General features: G+C 41.6%; 1 protein-coding gene across 1 annotated transcript in view; it reads left to right on the top strand.

Moving 5' to 3' along the window:
* Positions 1-14,195, top strand: part of LOC137444923 (uncharacterized) — a gene marked incomplete at its 3' end in the record, with an annotated part of 33,377 nt that extends 19,182 nt beyond the window's left edge. The window contains exons 5-6 of the mRNA XM_068146149.1: positions 10,637-10,718; positions 13,385-14,195. Of these exons, the coding sequence (XP_068002250.1) occupies positions 10,637-10,718; positions 13,385-14,195 (893 nt within the window). The remainder of the gene's footprint in view (positions 1-10,636; positions 10,719-13,384) is intronic.
* Positions 14,196-18,275: the final 4,080 nt, after the last annotated feature.

Here is an 18,275-nt window from a genome sequence, read left to right as displayed (position 1 = left end):
GAATAGAATAGAATAGAATAGAATAGAATAGAATAGAATAGAATAGAATAGAATAGAATAGAATAGACCAGGTTGGAAGAGACCTTCAAGATCATCACGTCCAACCTATCACCCAACACCACCCAATCAACTAACCCATGTAACCCATGTAACCAAGCACCCTGTCAAGTCTCCTCCTGAACACCTCCAGTGACGGCGACTCCACCACCTCCCCAGGCAGCCCATTCCAATGGGCAATCACTCTCTCCGTGTAAAACTTCCTCCTGACCTCCAGCCTGAACTTCCCCTGGCGCAGCCTGAGACTGTGTCCTCTTGTTCTGGTGCTGGCTGCCTGGGAGAAGAGACCAACCTCTGCCTGTTTACAACCCCCCTTCAGGTAGTTGTAGAGAGCAATAAGGTCACCCCTGAGTCTCCTCCTCTCCAGGCTAAGCAGCCCCAGCTCCCTCAGTCTCTCCTCATAGGGCTTTTCCAGAGCAGGGACTGCCTGGGGGAAATCCCCAAAGCTGGCAGAAATTTCAACCTTGAGAATTCCTGTAATAGGAAGTCAAACATTTTTCTGTGGAAATGGTTAGGACTTCAGTGATTAATTCTCTCAAGACATTTCATTGACTCAAAGAAGATTCTGGACCACCAAGAGAAATGTTGACTAAGTGTGCTAAGTATGCATACAGGGATAAACCTTACCCCAGCTGCTTCACAATTTGAACCTTATATCAAGCTGAATTCTGTGCTGATATTAGAAATATGACTTACATCTATTAGAGATTTTTTTTGAGACAGGACATGAAAAAGGAGAAAACAGGTTATCAGGAGATTCTGCTTTTTCTTATAGGCTGCCCCATGCAATGTTTCTGTTGAATATTTGCCCTTGCTACCACTCTGTGCTCTCAACCAATCATTATCCTCACTGTTCCATCACTAGCTGAGCAATGTTGCAACCCAGCAGAAATCATCACACTGTTCCCTCTAAAACTCTGCCATTCATGCAAAATAAAATATTGCCTAAATGACTAGGTGGACATGTTTGAGAACAATACTGTGCTGCTCCACTGTGGGTGAGGCAGAATCTGGTGCTTAAATCAATTGAATATAAAAAATATTTTGTGTCCTGTGCAATTTTTTTTCCAGTTGACCACCAAAAGTGGTACAAGATTCACCATTTTCCATAACCTCTGCCATACTTTTATTATTTGAAAATGCAAAGGTTGCAGAAAATAATATTATTAGTAATATTTTTCTGTCAGTGAGGAGGACTAATCAGGACTTCTCTGAATACAAGATCATTTTCCTGAAGATAGTTGATTGGCAAATTAGATGACAAGTCATTAACTCAGCAAAATCCCTAGTTAGTCTGAACAACCTTCAAATTTTGGTACCATTTCATATGTGTGTAATATACCCTAGAATATCTCTAATAGTAAAGCTCAAACTTTTGCAAGTTCCCAAAGCTGCCTTTTAAACTGCTTCAGGAGATCTCAGATCAGATTATCTAACTTTGAATGAAATTATCTTGGGATGCAGAAAACAAGTCCTTGTTGAGCAAGAAAAGGTAATACTATCAGTTGGTATAATATGGTTTAAGTTAATACGTCATATAAATATCTGATATAAATGTCAACTTCTGATCTTCTCACACAGACTCCCATTTTATTTATTACGGAGAAATAGGTTATTTCACAGAGGTTTAGATTTAGGCATCTGCTATATGATAAAATTAACTATAACTTAAAAATATAATTTTATTTCCTTGGCTACAAAACCAAGACACAAATTAGCTCTCAGATACACACATGCAATATAGATGTCTAAAGGTGACTTAGACTGTGAGATGCCAAGTGTTTTTGTTGGCTGTGGTGGTTTAGACTGGGTGCTGGCCCAGATGCCACTGCATAGACCACACCTGGAAGGAGTCCAATCAAAATCTAAGGCCATGTTGCCAGGTGTGGATAAATTCTCCTCCAACATTAGTAATGGCAAACAGGTTGAATTAGTAATTAGGCCTACTAAAACTTAGAAAAGTGATGGTAAATTTTTCTGCTGCACTATAATAATGTGCTGAGAATGTGTGTGGTTATAAATGTATGCTATTGTAGTTATGTAATTAGGTTTCCTGTGGATTCAAAAACTTTTTAACTTCTTGATTATCAGATGTAAATTGGCTTGTTGGAACAATTGTAACATTGATCTACGTGGTTATAATTTGAAGTGACTAGGACAGAGGACTCATCTATGTTCTTTGTGTTAAAGTACCAAAAACTGTTTTCGGCTAGTGGGACCACAGAGACTGCAATACAGACAGCCAACATGCAGTCAGAGTTAAAGGAATGGTGGAGCCATCCACTGAATGGACTGTGGTACCCCAAATGGAGGACATAAAGGTGGTCATGATTTGAGTTCCAGTATCAGAATAGGAGTGGTAATGGTCCTTGCCTGAAAACATCACAAACTCAAAACAGGTCAGGTTTGAAATTGGTACAACCTCCCTGTACAAGGGAAGGAGACATGGTCTGAGCAGAGCATTGGTGGGGATTGAAGGAGGCAAGACCGGGTAGACCTCTGTAATTGCCACAAAGAAGATCTAGAACCATGGCTGTGGGTGGCAACCCCATAGGCCATGTGAGTGGAGTTGCAAGTCAAACTGGACTCCTAATTCCCAGTATTAACCACTCAGCGGGAGAACCCAGACATTGGTATATATACCATACCCACTCACTGTGTATAGTACCTACTAAAATAAAAGAGGAAATATTTTCAGGCAAGGAATATCAGTTGTTATTCCATTCCCTTTACCAGGAAGTTGAAATTGGGAATCTTTTTGCTTGTTGTAGAATTGTTGCCAAGTTAGGTTATTATGGCTCAAGCCAAATGTAGTAGAAAGAAGGGGAGGGATTGTGAGAAACTGGTTATAATATTTGGCTTTCGCAAGGGGAATTACTGGGGACCATTGGGTTCAATCATTGGGCTGATGGTCTGTATTATGTGGGGTATTGGGAGAGAAAGGTGAGGCGCCAACAGGTCTAAAGACTGGCCAGGTCAAAAGTGCAGGTTTTGTCTCAGTCCTGATGGAGAGGGGTGGGAGTGTGCCGGGAAATATATGAATATGTATGTTTTAATATATGAATATGTATGTTTGCCATCTATTTAAGTTCAACTCGTGTTGTTAGGGTGTGTCTCTAGCAAACTCGCTATGCGCCCAGCGCTATGTTGCCTTTATTTTATAATAAACTGGTTATAAATTTCAGCAGTGAGTTCATTTCTCACTATCCTGTCTCAGCAATAAGCTGCAGACACCAATGGAAAGTGAAACTGTGCTTCTGCAACTTTCACGTCGTTGATGCCATTTTGGTTTTGTTTAAATTCTGATGTGTGCCATGAGGTATCAGGATCAGTGAGTAATTACAATATCTGATTTTTTATAAGCACCTATTGAAGGTCTGTTTTTCTTTACAGTTTAAAGTGCTGTTTGCTGTTTCTGGATTTTTGTACATATTGTTTAAATTGTTACTTTTTCCTGCTGGTGAGGTATCTATTCCATGACCAAACATCTTGAACCTGTAAATAGGTTTTATATAGTATTTTTTGCAGGATTTTTATGTGTAGTGAATGATGCTTATGGTCAGGATTGTGCCCCAAATATTTCTAGGACATACTTCTCTGTGTGTTAACCCTTCTTTGTTCCCCCTCCTTTCTGGAGGTGGCAGGGGGGAATCCTGGCACCACTGAGTCCAGGTAAACAGCCTACCTGGCCGTGGTCTCACCCCTGTGGTACACAAGGGGGAGGCTATATGTTTGTTTCCCTGGTTATAGCATATGCTTATGCCATATTTGGTAGGTGTCAGTTCATTGGTTAATCTTTGTGTTAGCAACAGATGCTCATTGGACCAGTATTCACTGGGGCAAATGGTAAATAGGGGTTGTTTGGTAAATGAGCCCCCCCACATTTGTGTTTGAGCCTGTATCTGTGTGTGTGCCAGTGCTGTTGTGGTCCACCTTGTCCGGGACTCAAACCAGTACTCCAAGAGGCCTTGTGGTCCTTTGCCACCATCACCCAGCTGCGTGCAGTGCCATGGACAGTACTCTGTGGGATCAACCGCTGTGTGATCCATCGCCACATGAGAAAACCTAGTAGCCCATGTGAACCAGCGTTGCTGAACTACCACAGCCCACCGCCCACACCCCCCAAGCAAGGAACCTTTGTATCCTGGGAGAAGTAGCAGCCACGCAGCGCAGCCACGCAGTCGGCGCCATCTCCTTATTACGGCATATCTGTGCCACGTTCTGCGGACTATAAACATTATTAAGGGAAGACTTCACGAAGTTCTCAGCTTGTGAGTAAGCCAAGCCTTTCCTTATAGAGTTTCAGTTAAGTTAGCATTTAAATTGCCCCAGGTGGAGGGTTACTAGTCACTGACCAACCCCTCCCCCACTGCTTTCCGAATCAGTTTCGATTCTAAGTTCTGTGAATCATCTGATTTAAGTGCCCATACATAAACATTCTGTAAAAATAGTTCCACTAACCGAATATCGATACCTGTGAAGGGTGGCATTAAATACCCCGTTGGAGAGTTTGTATATATATATAGAAATCAACGTATATTGTGACCGTTTGAGGTTGTGCCTTTAAGAAAAGGGACACCATGGCCAAATGTTTTATAAACAAAAGACAGGTCTAAACTAATTTCATTGGTGGAGAAGCAGAGCACTGCCTTAAGTTTTGATTCCAAGTGAGACTAGTCTCAGTCTTGCACTTTCTCCTTTCGCAGCTTGCGGCTTCTGGGCTTTCAACCAGACTGCCCTTGAGCAGATAAGGCCTCTACTAACATATAACTGCTTTTAATTAACAATTATTCCTTTTCTCTCTTTCTAACCCTCTCTGGGGAAAAGTGGGAGAGAAGGGGGGTACGGGGGGGGAACCCTCCTCAGCAGAGGAGGGAATCTCATTCCTGTGTTACTTTGTTATATATTCCTGTGTATATATTGTAAGTACTGTAAACTATGTATATAAACCTGCATTTCCTAAACCACTTGTAAATACAGCACAAATCCTTTGCTAATCCGGGTGTGTTTTTTCTTTCAATTTTCTTCCCTTCACTTTACAGGGAGGGAGAAGGCTGGGCCTTCCCCTCAACTCTCGACATATATTTTCATTGATATATCTGCTGCTCATTTGTGAGGGCATATTCACAACATTATGATTAATAAAATCATTAATATTTTATTATCCTTTTACTGGTCATAACAATACATTACAAAAGATAAGTAAGAAAAATAGAAGGTAGCCTCCATTAAGACTAAATGTAGAGTAAAGCCAAAAGAGGGCTTAAAAATACAGAATCATTTTACATATGTAGAGTGTTTTTATTTTTATTTTTTTTTGTTTTGTTTGTTTATGATTTGTTTGCTTGTTTTTAGCAATACTACAATATTAGGTAGCATTGTTCAACTCTAAATTACCACCATGCCATATGCTTCTAGCAGAGGTAGCAGTGAACTGCAATTTAGTTGGCAGCTTTTCTTTGCTCTATTTTAAAACTATCAGATTTAAACCAGGCTGTAATTTTTTCTTTCACCTTGTGTTCTTATATGCCTATTGCTATAGGTTGTTATGGTATAGGTACTTTCTTTGCAAAGGTAGCAGAAATCAGGAATTTTATTCAAGAAAAAAACTCCAACACTTTATTCTTAAATTTATTCCAGTAAAATTTAGCATAAATACAAATTGCATCATTTACTGACCAAAAAATGAAACACAAAGGATTTTTTCTAAATATAAACACTGATTGCTTAAAATGGCTAAGTATAATTGAGGAAAAAAAAATCTTAGATAACAGTGTTAATTAAAATTTTCATTGCATCTGAACTACCAAGGTCAGAATAAAAAACATACACAGAGCATTCCTTGATGTTCTTTTTGGTCTCCTCTTTTTTAACTGTTTCTGGAAGCTCATTGCACTAAACTGGAGAGTGCAAGAGCATCCCCTTCAGGAACAATTCAGCCCACACTGATTTTCTCCTTCCTAGTGTTTTTCCTTCTGTTAATTTGTATTCATGTCACAGGGAGCACAGTAATTGTGTCTAGAGAATTACAGAGGGATGGCTATTGCAGGAGTAATAAAATTACTATCAGTGTTCAAGGTAGTAAAAGAATTGTAAGTTTCAGTTAGAGGATTTAGAAAGACGTGCTGAAATATATATTGGGTTCTTTTCTACAGCACTGCTTGTAGATGTATTTTTCTTTGAGATTATAAATGGGATGGTTTAAAGCCAGCAGCTTTTGGTAAGCAAACTAAGAGTAGGACTCTCTGAAAAAGAATCTTTAGGTTTTGTCCATGATAACAACATATATATGTATACACATGACATTAAATACCAACATGTTAACAGATATGGCCAGAAAGTCTGACACCTGTGTCTCTTCAGTGAGTGACTGTACAAAAATGCAGTAAATGTGGACAGTAATTTTCAAGCATTAATAAAAGTGTTATGGATAATATAGTTAATATGGATAGTATCCTGAGGAATACATTTTAATGAACACAGGTGTAGTGTTAGAAGTTATATATATATAATGTTATATATATATATATATAATGCTATATATATATAATGTATATATATTATAATATTCAATTTGTGGGTTTTGTTTATTAATTTTTTTTAAATCTGGAGATGTTGATATCACCTATACATATTCTTCCAATAAAAACTAAAATCTGGTTTCAGCATAAAATGCCATAAAGAAATTTGAACTATTTCACGTTATTTCTGCAGAAAGATTCATCCACACTAACTGAAACTACATATCGTATGAAATTTGTAGTATTCCCCAATATAGAAACACCTCATAATGATCTGTGACGCAGAATGGGATCCAGTGAAATATGCATGTTTTATAAATAGGAAGTATAATATCACAGTATCACAGTATCACCAAGGTTGGAAGAGAGTTTAAAGATCATCAAGTCCAACCAGTCACCACAGACCTCATGACTAGACCATAGCACCAAGTGCCATGTCCAATCCCCTCTTGAGCACCTCCAGGGATGGTGACTCCACCACCTCCCTGGGCAGCACATTCCAATGACTAATGACTCTCTCAGTGAAGAACTTTCTCCTCACCTCCAGCCTAAACTTCCCCTGGAGCAGCTTGAGGCTATGTCCTCTTGTTCTGTCACTGGTTGCTAGAGAGAAGAGACCAACCCCTTCCTGGCTACAACCACCCTTCAGGTAGTTGTAGAGAGCAATGAGGTCTCCCCTGAGCCTCCTCTTCTCCAGGCTAAACAATCCCAGCTCCCTCAGCCTCTCCTCATAGGGCTTGTGCTCAAGGCCTCTCACCAGCCTTCTTGCCCTTCTCTGGACACGTTCAAGTGTCTCAATGTCCTTCCTAAACTGAGAGGCCCAGAACTGGACACACGGCTTAAGGTGTGTCCTAACCATTGCTGGGTACAGGGGCACAATGACCTTCCAGTTCCTGCTGGCCACACTATTCCTAATGCAGGCCAGGATGCCATTGGCCTTCTTGGCCACCTGGGCACACTGGTGGCTCATGTTTAGGCAGCTGTCAATCAGCACCCCCAGGTCCCTCTCTGTTTGGCAGCTCTCCAGGCACTTCGACCCAAGCCTGCAGGTGTGCATGGGGTTGCTGTGGCCAAAGTGCAACACTCGGCACTTGGATTTGTTGAATGCCATCATGTTGGACTCTGCCCATCTGTCCAATCAGTCAACCTAAGTATATCCTGAATCTCCTGTTGTTTGCTTTGTTCATATGACTTTGTCTTAGTTTGAAAATCTAGATGACATCCATTTGTATTATTTTCTTAAATAAGCAAAACAGTGCTCTTTTGTGCACAAATGGCTGGTATTAATGAGTGGTAAGTCTGTCCTTCATCCCTTTTTGGTTCATTTTGGACTACCAGTAAAGACAAAGCAAGGTAAAAATTTCTTTCTCAGTACACTTTGGTGATTTTCAAACCAAGGAATTTTTATTCTTTAGACACTGATATATTTTTCTTCCGTAGATGTGATCGGTTATCTGGAAATAATTAACATGTATGAAAGTGTTCTTTTTACAAATATTAGTAGTGACAGCTGTAATGGACAAATTCAAGAAGGAAATAATATTTAAATATGACTAAAATCAGACAAGTCACTGCAGATAATATGACTGTTTATAGCCTTTTTCTAAGTGATGCTTAGCAAGAGGCCTAGGCAACAGTATCATTTTAGATAACCTCAGAGAAAGAGCTGCACTAATGTCCTTTAGAGAGGTAGGTTCTGATTTGTGAGACAGGTAGTTCCAGCCATATGACAGCTAGAAGTTGCTATTTCTGAAGCTCTTTCTGATTACTGTAGCATATTAGAAATCCAGGAGGGGAATGCACCTGTTTGTGCTAGTGAACTGACAAGATTAGATACCTGTCACTGCTCCAGACAATATTGTCATTTCCAGGCTTTAAACAAGCACTCATGTTCTGCTGAAGAAGAAGCTATTCCATGCTAAAAAAACCAATCAAACATTTTTTCTAGCAGGGTTTTTTTTTTGTGGTTGTGTTTGTTGTTGGCTTTTTTTTTTACTTAAAAAAAAAAATCACTGTGGTTTCAAGAAGGAAAGATTGGTGTAGAATTGATGAAATACACTGTCAGTTTGCTATTGAGTTTTTCTATAGATACCACCACCACACAGATGTATGATCCTATGATACTATGATATGCACCACCAATAAAGAATACATTCTTTTATTGTTGGTTTCCTCTTTAACTTCACAAAGTGGATAAAACAACAATGAAAGCAAAATCAAACAAAGAACCAAACCCAAATATCATTAACCTACCCAAACTCATTCAGCACTCCTTCCCCACAAACTGTTACAGAAATGGAGATCCAAGAAAATATTTTAATTCCGTTGTTTGTATGTTTTTAATAACAATTAAGTCTATATTTTACTACCTGAGTTTCAAAAATATTTGGTCCAATCTCATTAGTTTTAAATGAAGAGAAAATAATTTTTGTCTTGGTCTTCAGGAACAGTAATACTGCATTCAGAAATCTGTGTCAGTATAATTCAGGATAGCACTCTCTTAAATACTGAGTTTAGATGATCAGTTTATTGCAGTAACAACTTTCCTAAACCTGTGTCAGTTATTAAAGTTGTTTAATGCTATGACTATGTGACTCACAGGTTAAAATCCTGGTGGCAGCCACTTGCCTACGGTGGCTTTCTCTTAAATATTGAACTACTGAGGAGGACAATATCTCCTTTAATTAGAAGACTGTACAGTGGAAGCTTGAACTAGCTTTCCATTTAATTACAGGATAATAGGAATGATTTATTTCTGTCATTTTAGAAATAGCAGTGCTAGCATATTTTAATATAAATTACCAGCTCTTTGTTTATTCTCTCTCAGTAAAATTGTACTAATTACCTACTAGGCATCTGAGTGCATCAAAAATATGCTCATTTCAAGTGTTGCTTATTAGGAATCATGTTCCAAACTGTAGGACAGTAAAACTCAACCTATCTATCTATCTATCTATCTATCTATCTATCTATCTATCTATCTATCTATCTATCTATCTATCTATCAATCATCCATCCATACATACATACATATGTATGTGATATAAGGCTCTACAATGTATATGTCTTCCAGTTCCTCAATATCCTACTATTGGTTCTCACTGTGCATGACCTATCAAATCTCATGCACAGAGACCTGCCCTACTAGACTTTGTCTGTGATTTGATTGTCCAAGATTTGTTATCTTTTGCACTCTCTATGCTTTACTGCAGCTTCATTCCTACCCTTGCACTCCTTTTGCTGAGGATTTTCAGCAGTAAAGTAAATCAGATGTGTAAACTTCCATCTGCTTTGGTGAGATATACCTTAATGCTGCTACAGTGCTACAGATTTTTGCATTAACATACTGTATCACTAACATACAACATAGCAACTGCACAACTGTACAACTGATTAGGATTAGACACTAATTTGTCCAGTGTGTACAGAAGTAATACAGATAACAGAGTTATGTTGCCTCCAGTTCCTGATGTGGTTTATTTGTATTTCCTCCATGCTCTGTATAGTAGACCAGCACTAGAATCATGCCTATTTTTGACAGGAATCAATAAACAAGCTCTTAATTCATCCTACCTAGACTTCATAGCCATAAAGCAGGCTCTGAACATACTGTAATGAAACCTATCATTTTTATTTAAGGGACTGCTGAGAGAATGTACCTTCTAGTAGGTGTTAAAATTAAGGAATCAGTCACACATTCATTTTCTCATTTAATTTCTTTAGCAAATCTTAAAATGAGCTTTACAAGTCATATTTTAAAAAAACAGAATAACTTGAAATATATTAATATAAAATAAAATTTACCTCTGTGTTGATTTGCATTTTTAAGTTCTTACCAGTGCAGAAACTTTGATTATTTTTTTTTAATTAGATATCGGTAATAAAGTCTACTAAAGGCAATTAAGCCAATCACAGAAATAAATTAACTGGAGGCAATACTGGTCTTATAAATTAACTCACAACAAAGTAGCTTAAAATGGGGGAGTATTTAAAAATAAAATAAGTTTTATTAACATACATTAAAACCACAAGAGTAGAATCATTTAGTGCCTAACGAGACACGCCCGGGCTGTGCGCGCGGCGCCATTTTGGCTCAGTAGCTGATCGGGACCGCTCGTCCGGAACCGCTCCGCTTAAGCTGTGAGTTTCTCGGGGTTTTTCTTTTGCTTTTGCTTTCCTTTCGGGGCTTCGCGGGTCGGGAGGACTGCTAGTAGGGGGAGGAGCCGGCAGGATCGTGCTCACGAGAGCCTGCACGGGTCACGGGAGCCTGACGTCAGCCGCGGCAGTTTTTAAAAGCCGCCCGGGCTGTGCGCGCGGCGCCATTTTGGCTCAGTAGCTAGGCTAGCAGCCGGGTGACAGAAAAAAAAAAAAAAAAAAAAAAAAAAAAAAAAAATCCCAAACAGAAAACCCGAACCTTAAACATTGCATCATGGTCGTCACTCGGACGAAGGGTAAAAAAGCAGCGTCTGCCCAGACAGAGCTGTTTCACCAACATGCTGGAGTCCAGGCTGTCAGCTGCAGAGAGTGCTTCAGCCTGGCACTTGGAATAGAGGGGGAGGGAGAGGACACCTGTGTCCGGTGTGAGCAGGTGAATTTTCTCCTCAGCATGGTGGCAGAGCTGAAGGATGAAGTGGCCGAGCTGAAGGAGGAGGTAGCTAGGCTAAGGACCATAAGGGAAAGCGAAAGGGAGTTAGACTTGCGGGAGAAGGCTCTGCAGATCTCCCCTGCTGAGGGAAGGGTTTCTGGAGGCAGAGAGGGATGGATACGGGTCCCTGCCAGGGGTGGCAAGAGAAATCCACCCCGACCCTCTCCTCCTCCTCCTCTGCCCTTGCATAATAAGTATGAGGCCCTGCAGGCTGAGGGCAGTAAGGATGAGAGGGCTGAGGCTGAAGAGCAGCCATCCAGAGGGGAGCCTAAGGCCAAGCGGACCCCACCAGCTGTAACGGCCGGCTCTGGGGGGAAGCCTAAGCCCAAGCGGTCCCCACCGGCTATAACGACTAGCTCCACAAAGAAAGGGAGAAGGGTTATAGTTGTTGGGGACTCTCTCCTGGGGGGTACTGAGGGACCCATATGTCGTCCCGACCCATCCCACAGGGAGGTCTGCTCCCTACCAGGGGCAGGGGTTAGGGACATTGCGAAGAGATTCCCTGAATTAATCCAGCCCACTGACTATTACCCTCTGATGGTAATACAGGCTGGGAGTGATGAGATTGACAGGAAGGGCACTAGGACAATTAAGAAGGAATTCAGGGCCCTTGGACAATTGATTGATGGGGCAGGAGCTCAAGTGGTGTTCTGCTCAATTCCTTCAGTGTCAGGGGTGTACACTGAGAGGAATGGGAGAACCCACACCATCAACAATTGGCTCAGGGGATGGTGCCAGCGGCAGAACTTTGGGTTCTATGACCACGGGGCAACTTTCACTGCACCTGACCTGCTGGGTCCTGATGGGGTGCATCTATCTAGAAGGGGTAAAAGAGTCCTGGCACTGGAGTTGGCAGGGCTCATTAGGAGGGCTTTAAACTAGGTCTGAAGGGGGTGGGTGAGGCAATCGGTCCCTCTGCAGAGGTAAGAGTAGGGCGCAAGGTAGGGTCAGTTGAGAAGTCAGGAACCCAGCTGCGATGCATGTACACCAATGCACGCAGCCTGGGCAACAAGCAAGAGGAGTTGGAGGTCCTAATCCATCAGGGCGACTATGATGTAGTCGCCATCTCAGAAACTTGGTGGGACAGCACCCACGATTGGAGTGCTACAATGGGGGGTTACAGGCTCTTTAGGAGGGACAGGCGAGGGAGAAGAGGAGGAGGGGTGGCTCTGTATATTAGAGAGTCAATCTCTGCCACACAACTTGTGGTGGAAGATGAGGTAGTTGAGAGCCTGTGGGTCAAAATCAGAGGACAACCTAACAAGTCTGACATCCTGATTGGAATCTGTTACAGACCACCCAACCAGGATGAGGCGGCTGATGAGTTGTTCTACAAGCAACTGGAGGCTGTCTCAAGATCATCTGATCTTGTCCTTGTTGGTGACTTCAACCTCCCAGATATCTGCTGGGAACTTAATTCAGCAGGGAGGAGGCAGTCCAGAAGATTCCTGGAGCGAATGGAGGACTGCTTCCTGACACAGCTGTTAAGCGAGCCTACCAGGGGACAGGCTCTGCTTGACCTGCTGTTCTGCAATAGGGAAGGGCTGGTGGGAGATGTGATCGTGGGAGGCTGCCTAGGGTGCAGTGACCACGAGATAGTGAAATTTTCATTATGCAGGGAGATTGGGAGGAGCACCAACAGAACCTCCACCTTGGACTTCCGAAGGGCGAACTTCAGCCTATTTAAAAAACTTGTCTGCAAAGTCCCCTGGGTACCAGCCCTCATGAACCAAGGGGTTCAGGAGGGTTGGACCTACTTCAAACAGGAGCTCTTGAAGGCACAGGAATTGGCGGTTCCCATGTGCCGGAAGGCAAGCCGGCGGGGAAGGCGACCAGCCTGGATGAGCAAGCAGCTCCTGGAGGATTTAAGGGGGAAGAGGAGGCTGTATCACCTTTGGAAGGAGGGGAAGGCTTCTCGAGGTATGTTCAAGGAAGCTGTTAGATTATGTAGGAATAAAATTAGGGAGGCTAAGGCCCAGCTGGAACTGAAGCTGGCCACCTCAGTCAAAGATAATAAAAAGCATTTTTATAAATATATTAACAATAAGAAGAAGGGCAGGAAGAACCTGAACTCCCTAGTGGACCTGGAGGGGAACACAGTTACTGAGGATGAGGATAAAGCTGAGGTCCTGAACACCTTCTTTACCTCAATGTTTAACAGCAAGGCAGGAGTTCAGGACGAGTGGTCTCCGGAGCTGGGCGTTGGGGTCGGGGAGCAGAGTAATACCCTGGAAATCCATGAGGAGTTAGTTCGGGACCTGCTGAGCCACTTGGATATCCACAAGTCCATGGGACCAGATGGGATCCATCCTAGGGTGCTGAGAGAGCTGGCGGATGTGCTAGCTAGGCCACTCTCCATCATTTTCCTCCAGTCCTGGCTCACCGGTGAGGTCCCAGATGACTGGAAACTGGCCAACGTGGTCCCCATCCACAAGAAGGGTCGGATGGAGGAACCTGGAAACTACAGGCCAGTCAGCCTGACCTCAGTGCCAGGGAAAGTGATGGAGCAGATTATCCTGGCAGCAATAACTGCGCACCTGAAGGATGGCCAAGGGCTCAGGTCCAGCCAACATGGATTCAGGAAGGGCAGATCCTGCCTCTCCAACCTGATCTCTTTCTATGATCAGGTGACCCGCCTGGTGGATGTGGGGAGGCCTGTGGATGTGGTCTACCTAGACTTCAGCAAGGCCTTTGACACCGTCCCCCACAGCAAACTGCTGACTAAGCTGTCAGCCTGTGGATTGGACCACTACACTCTGTGCTGGGTTAGGAACTGGCTGGAGGGCCGGGCCCAGAGAGTGGTCGTGAACGGTGCCGCATCCAGCTGGAGGCCAGTCACCAGTGGTGTCCCCCAGGGATCAGTGCTGGGCCCTGTCCTCTTCAACATATTCGTTGATGATCTGGATGAAGGGGTAGAGTCAGTCATCAGCAAGTTTGCAGATGACACAAAGTTAGGGGCAGATGTTAGTCAATTAGAGGGTAGAAAGGCTCTGCAGAGGGACCTCGACCGACTGGAAAGATGGGCAGAGGCCAATGGGATGGCTTTCAACAAGTCCAAGTGCCGAGTGCTGCACTTTGGCTATGGCAATCCCATGCAGAGGTATAGGCTGGGGTCGGAGTGGCTGGAGAGCTCCCAGACAGAGAGGCACCTGGGTGTGCTGATCGACAGCCACCTGAATATGAGCCAGCAGTGTGCTCAGGTGGCCAGGAGGGCCAATAGCATTCTGGCCTGCATTAGGAATAGTGTGGCCAGCAGGAGCAGGGAGGTCATAGTGCCCCTGTACTCTGCTCTGGTTAGGCCGCACCTTGAGTACTGTGTCCAGTTCTGGGCTCCTCAGTTTAAGAAGGACATTGAGACACTTGAGCGTGTCCAGAGAAGGGCAACAAGGCTGGTGAGAGGCCTTGAACACAAGCCCTATGAGGAGAGGCTGAGGGAGCTGGGATTGTTTAGCCTGGAGAAGAGGAGGCTCAGGGGTGACCTTATTGCCCTCTACAACTACCTGAAGGGTGGTTGTAGCCAGGAGGGAGTTGGCCTCTTCTCCCAGGCAACCAGCACCAGAACAAGGGGACACAGTCTCAAGCTGCGCCAGGGGAGGTTCAGACTCGAGGTGAGGAGGAAGTTCTTCACCGAGCGAGTCATTCGGCATTGGAATGGGTTGCCCAGGGAGGTGGTTGAGTCATCGACCCTGGAGGCGTTCAAGGGGAGATTGGACGTGGCACTTGGTGCCATGGTCTAGTCATGGGGTCTGCAGTGTCAGGTTGGACTCGATGATCCTCGAGGTCCTTTCCAACCTAAGTGATACTGTGATACTGTGATACTGTGATACTGTGATGGTCTGTAAGTTGAAATATTTTTTTGTTATGTCTATTTCTAGACGTTTTCAAGGTAACATCTGTATTACAATTGTCACAGATTTGTATATTATTTAATTAAGAAAACAATTTTAAATCAGGACTATTTCATATGAGCCTGAGTACTGTAAATTACCTACAGGTAATCACATTCTATATACTTCTAATATATGTATGTGTCATACCACTTTTTGTGGTGGAATAACAAGCATTTTACCCAAGGGTAAAATGCCACTTCTCCATGAACCACTGGGTAAATTGATGACTTTTATTCCTTGAAATATTTCTATTCTGTAATAATCATAAGACCATTATGTACTAAACAGCCTCTTTAGTGCACTGTATACAGAAAATGTCATACCTAACCATCAGACAGAATTACTTAGACATGTTAAACAAACAGTATGAAACCAATAAACCAAAATGGGACTAACGAGAACCAATCTTTTCTGTACACTTACTTTTGCCAAGCGAAGAGAACATCTGGCTCATCTTAACAGTAGTTTGCAGACCGGGCATGCCTTAAGTTGTCCATCTAGATGTGTTTTATAACAAAAGCAATGCCTCTTTCAGGCTGTGACTTATCTGACCCTAATATTCAGGCCTAAAATGGGTTATATAAATTGAACAGTAGGTACTCATATCCTTCCATTGACCACTCTCTGAGCCAGATAGTGTGCTTAGGTATAAGTTTATTTTATAGATATCTTAAGTCGTGTTTAAGGCAGACTATTTCACCACAGGTATCTCTGCTAATCCTTTCCCCATCCAAAGAAAAACTAAAAAAAGGAGCTAGTGAGAGCAAGCACCTTTCTAAGACTTCAGAAAGGAATTATGTATACAAATACATGTGAATTCTCCATAAGTATATTTAATAATATGTATTTATATAATATTAGCAATGAAATTACATTATCATTTAAATAGCCAAATGCCTCTTTGCTCACAAACTTTAACCATCATAAAGACTGCATGACATCTGAAGAGTGATACATTTACAATAGGTGTACAGTAAAGTTCCATATTTCTGGGTGGTTTTGTATTAATATTAAACCACTTTTCTTGACAGGCTATAGGTAGAGAATTTTTAGCAATTATCACATATACACTTTACATATATAATTAAAATTATATATTCACATAATAATAATGAATAAGGGGCTCAAAAAGCATTCTTATAATTGAAAAATATTTCTAAAAGATTGTATTAACTACAACTTTTCAAAACAATATATATTTCTGTGGAGAGAGATAAAATGCAGTTTAATGAAAAATTTAATTTGATTATATTTCTTTATATTTTTGAAATTTCTGGAAACACAAAATATTTTGGTTACTATTGTAGAAAAGTACTGAGTCCTTCTTCTCTCCCAATATGTCCAATTATCCTTGGGTTATGAGGCACATAACGTCAAGTTATTCCTTATTAACCCAATTTAAAACTGTGATTCAAATACTGCTAAGTGACATGCAATCTATCAAAGCTTCTAAAAGTCAAAGGGCAGGCTGGAGCTGTTCCACTTTGTAGAAATAACAGTTGGAGTCACAGCTTCAGTCTGACTCATATTTCTCAAGGAAGTGCCTTAATCAGTGGTGTATAGAGGCAAACATTCATTTGTTCTTGCCTAGTGAATATGTATTTATTTAAAATGGAGCAACTCCAACAAGAGAGGCAGAGACTGATGTATGACATTTTAGTTGCAGAATAATTGCATAACAGAATTTATGTTAGTCAATAAATCTCTGCAACAGGGAATCACAAGATAAAACTATTACAAAAAGTCTCAGTCATACATTTAGACAGTTGGCAGTTCAGACAAATGGCAATCTGTAGCTGGAATATGTTTCTCTTTAAAAGCAGATTCCATCATAAATAAAAGAACAGCTCTGTTCATACCGGTATTTTAGACTTAGAAGTACTGTTCTGCCTCTTTCCATGATTTCTAATCCACCAAGGGAAGGTGTAATATGGAATTTCAAACACTTGGACAGCAGTCTTGTTTATAGCAGCAATGTTGTGCCTAATCCTGAAAAGCAAGAAAGCAAACAAAAATAATTTCTCTTTTGTTCATAATTTGCCTTGAATATTAGATTGTTAGTTCTTCATGAGATAAAACTGTGTTATTCTCTTTCTGCTTTAATGAATGTGAACCAGATGAATGGATATTTGTTGAGACTTTAATCATGAAGATATCTGAAACTATGTATTTTGCCAATTTACATCAATAAAAATAGTGCAGTCATGAAGCTTCACAATACTTGTGAGAATCATAGCCCTGTCCACCTAAATTGCTGACATTAGTTTTAAGCAATGAATTTAAAATTGTTAACATTTTATAAAACTGTAAAGCAAACTCAATTTTTCATTTATGTAAAGCAAACTCAATTTTTCATTTATAAGCATTTATATCTTACCTATTGCTTTTTATTATTGTTATTCAACTTGTCTTTTATGCAAGCAAAAGGTGAAAAAAAAGGCAAAAGAAGGAAAATAATGTCATCCACTAAATAGCTTTTCTTTATATATTTGGTTTGGCTGAGCTGGAGTTAATTCTCCCCAGAGCATCTTTCTAGTGCTGTGTTTTGCAGTCCTGTTAACTGGGTGTTGATAACACAGCAGTGTGTTGGCTACTGCTGAGCTGAGCAACAAGGCTGTATGTTTCCAATATTCCCCCACACCAAGAGAACACTGAGGCATGGGCAATATTTTGGGAGGGGACACAGCTGGGCCAGCTGACCCAAACTGACCAGAGGGATATCCCATGCCATATGACATCAGCTCAGATATAAAAGCTAGTGAAAGCAGGAAGTGTGGGGTCATCCACTGATGGCAACTCTCCTCTGGAGCGACTGCTACATGTGTTGAAACCTTACTTGTCAGGACTGATCGAACATCATATGGCTTAATGGGATGTGGAGAATGACATATTTGTTTGCTTTTGCTTCCTCATGTGGCCTTTTCTTTGGCTTTATTTTTTATCAAATTGCTTCTGTCTTGGCCTCTGTGATTTTGTTTTATTTTCCCTCTCCCCTGCCCATGTGAGAGGGTAAGTGATAGAGTAGCTTTGGTGGGCATGTGGCCCCCAGTCAGGGACAAACCACCACAGCTTAACATGCGAGTTCATAGTTTTTGCTAAATAATGTACCAAAACACACAAAACATACCTACATAAAAATGAACCAGAGTAGTTTTCCACAAT

The sequence above is a fragment of the Melanerpes formicivorus genome, unplaced genomic scaffold (genome assembly GCF_026170545.1).
Source record: "Melanerpes formicivorus ecotype bairdi unplaced genomic scaffold, bMelFor1.0.p_v2 SCAF_1, whole genome shotgun sequence".
NCBI classification, from domain to species: Eukaryota; Metazoa; Chordata; class Aves; order Piciformes; family Picidae; genus Melanerpes; species Melanerpes formicivorus.
This window is presented reverse-complemented; position numbering and strand designations above follow the sequence as displayed.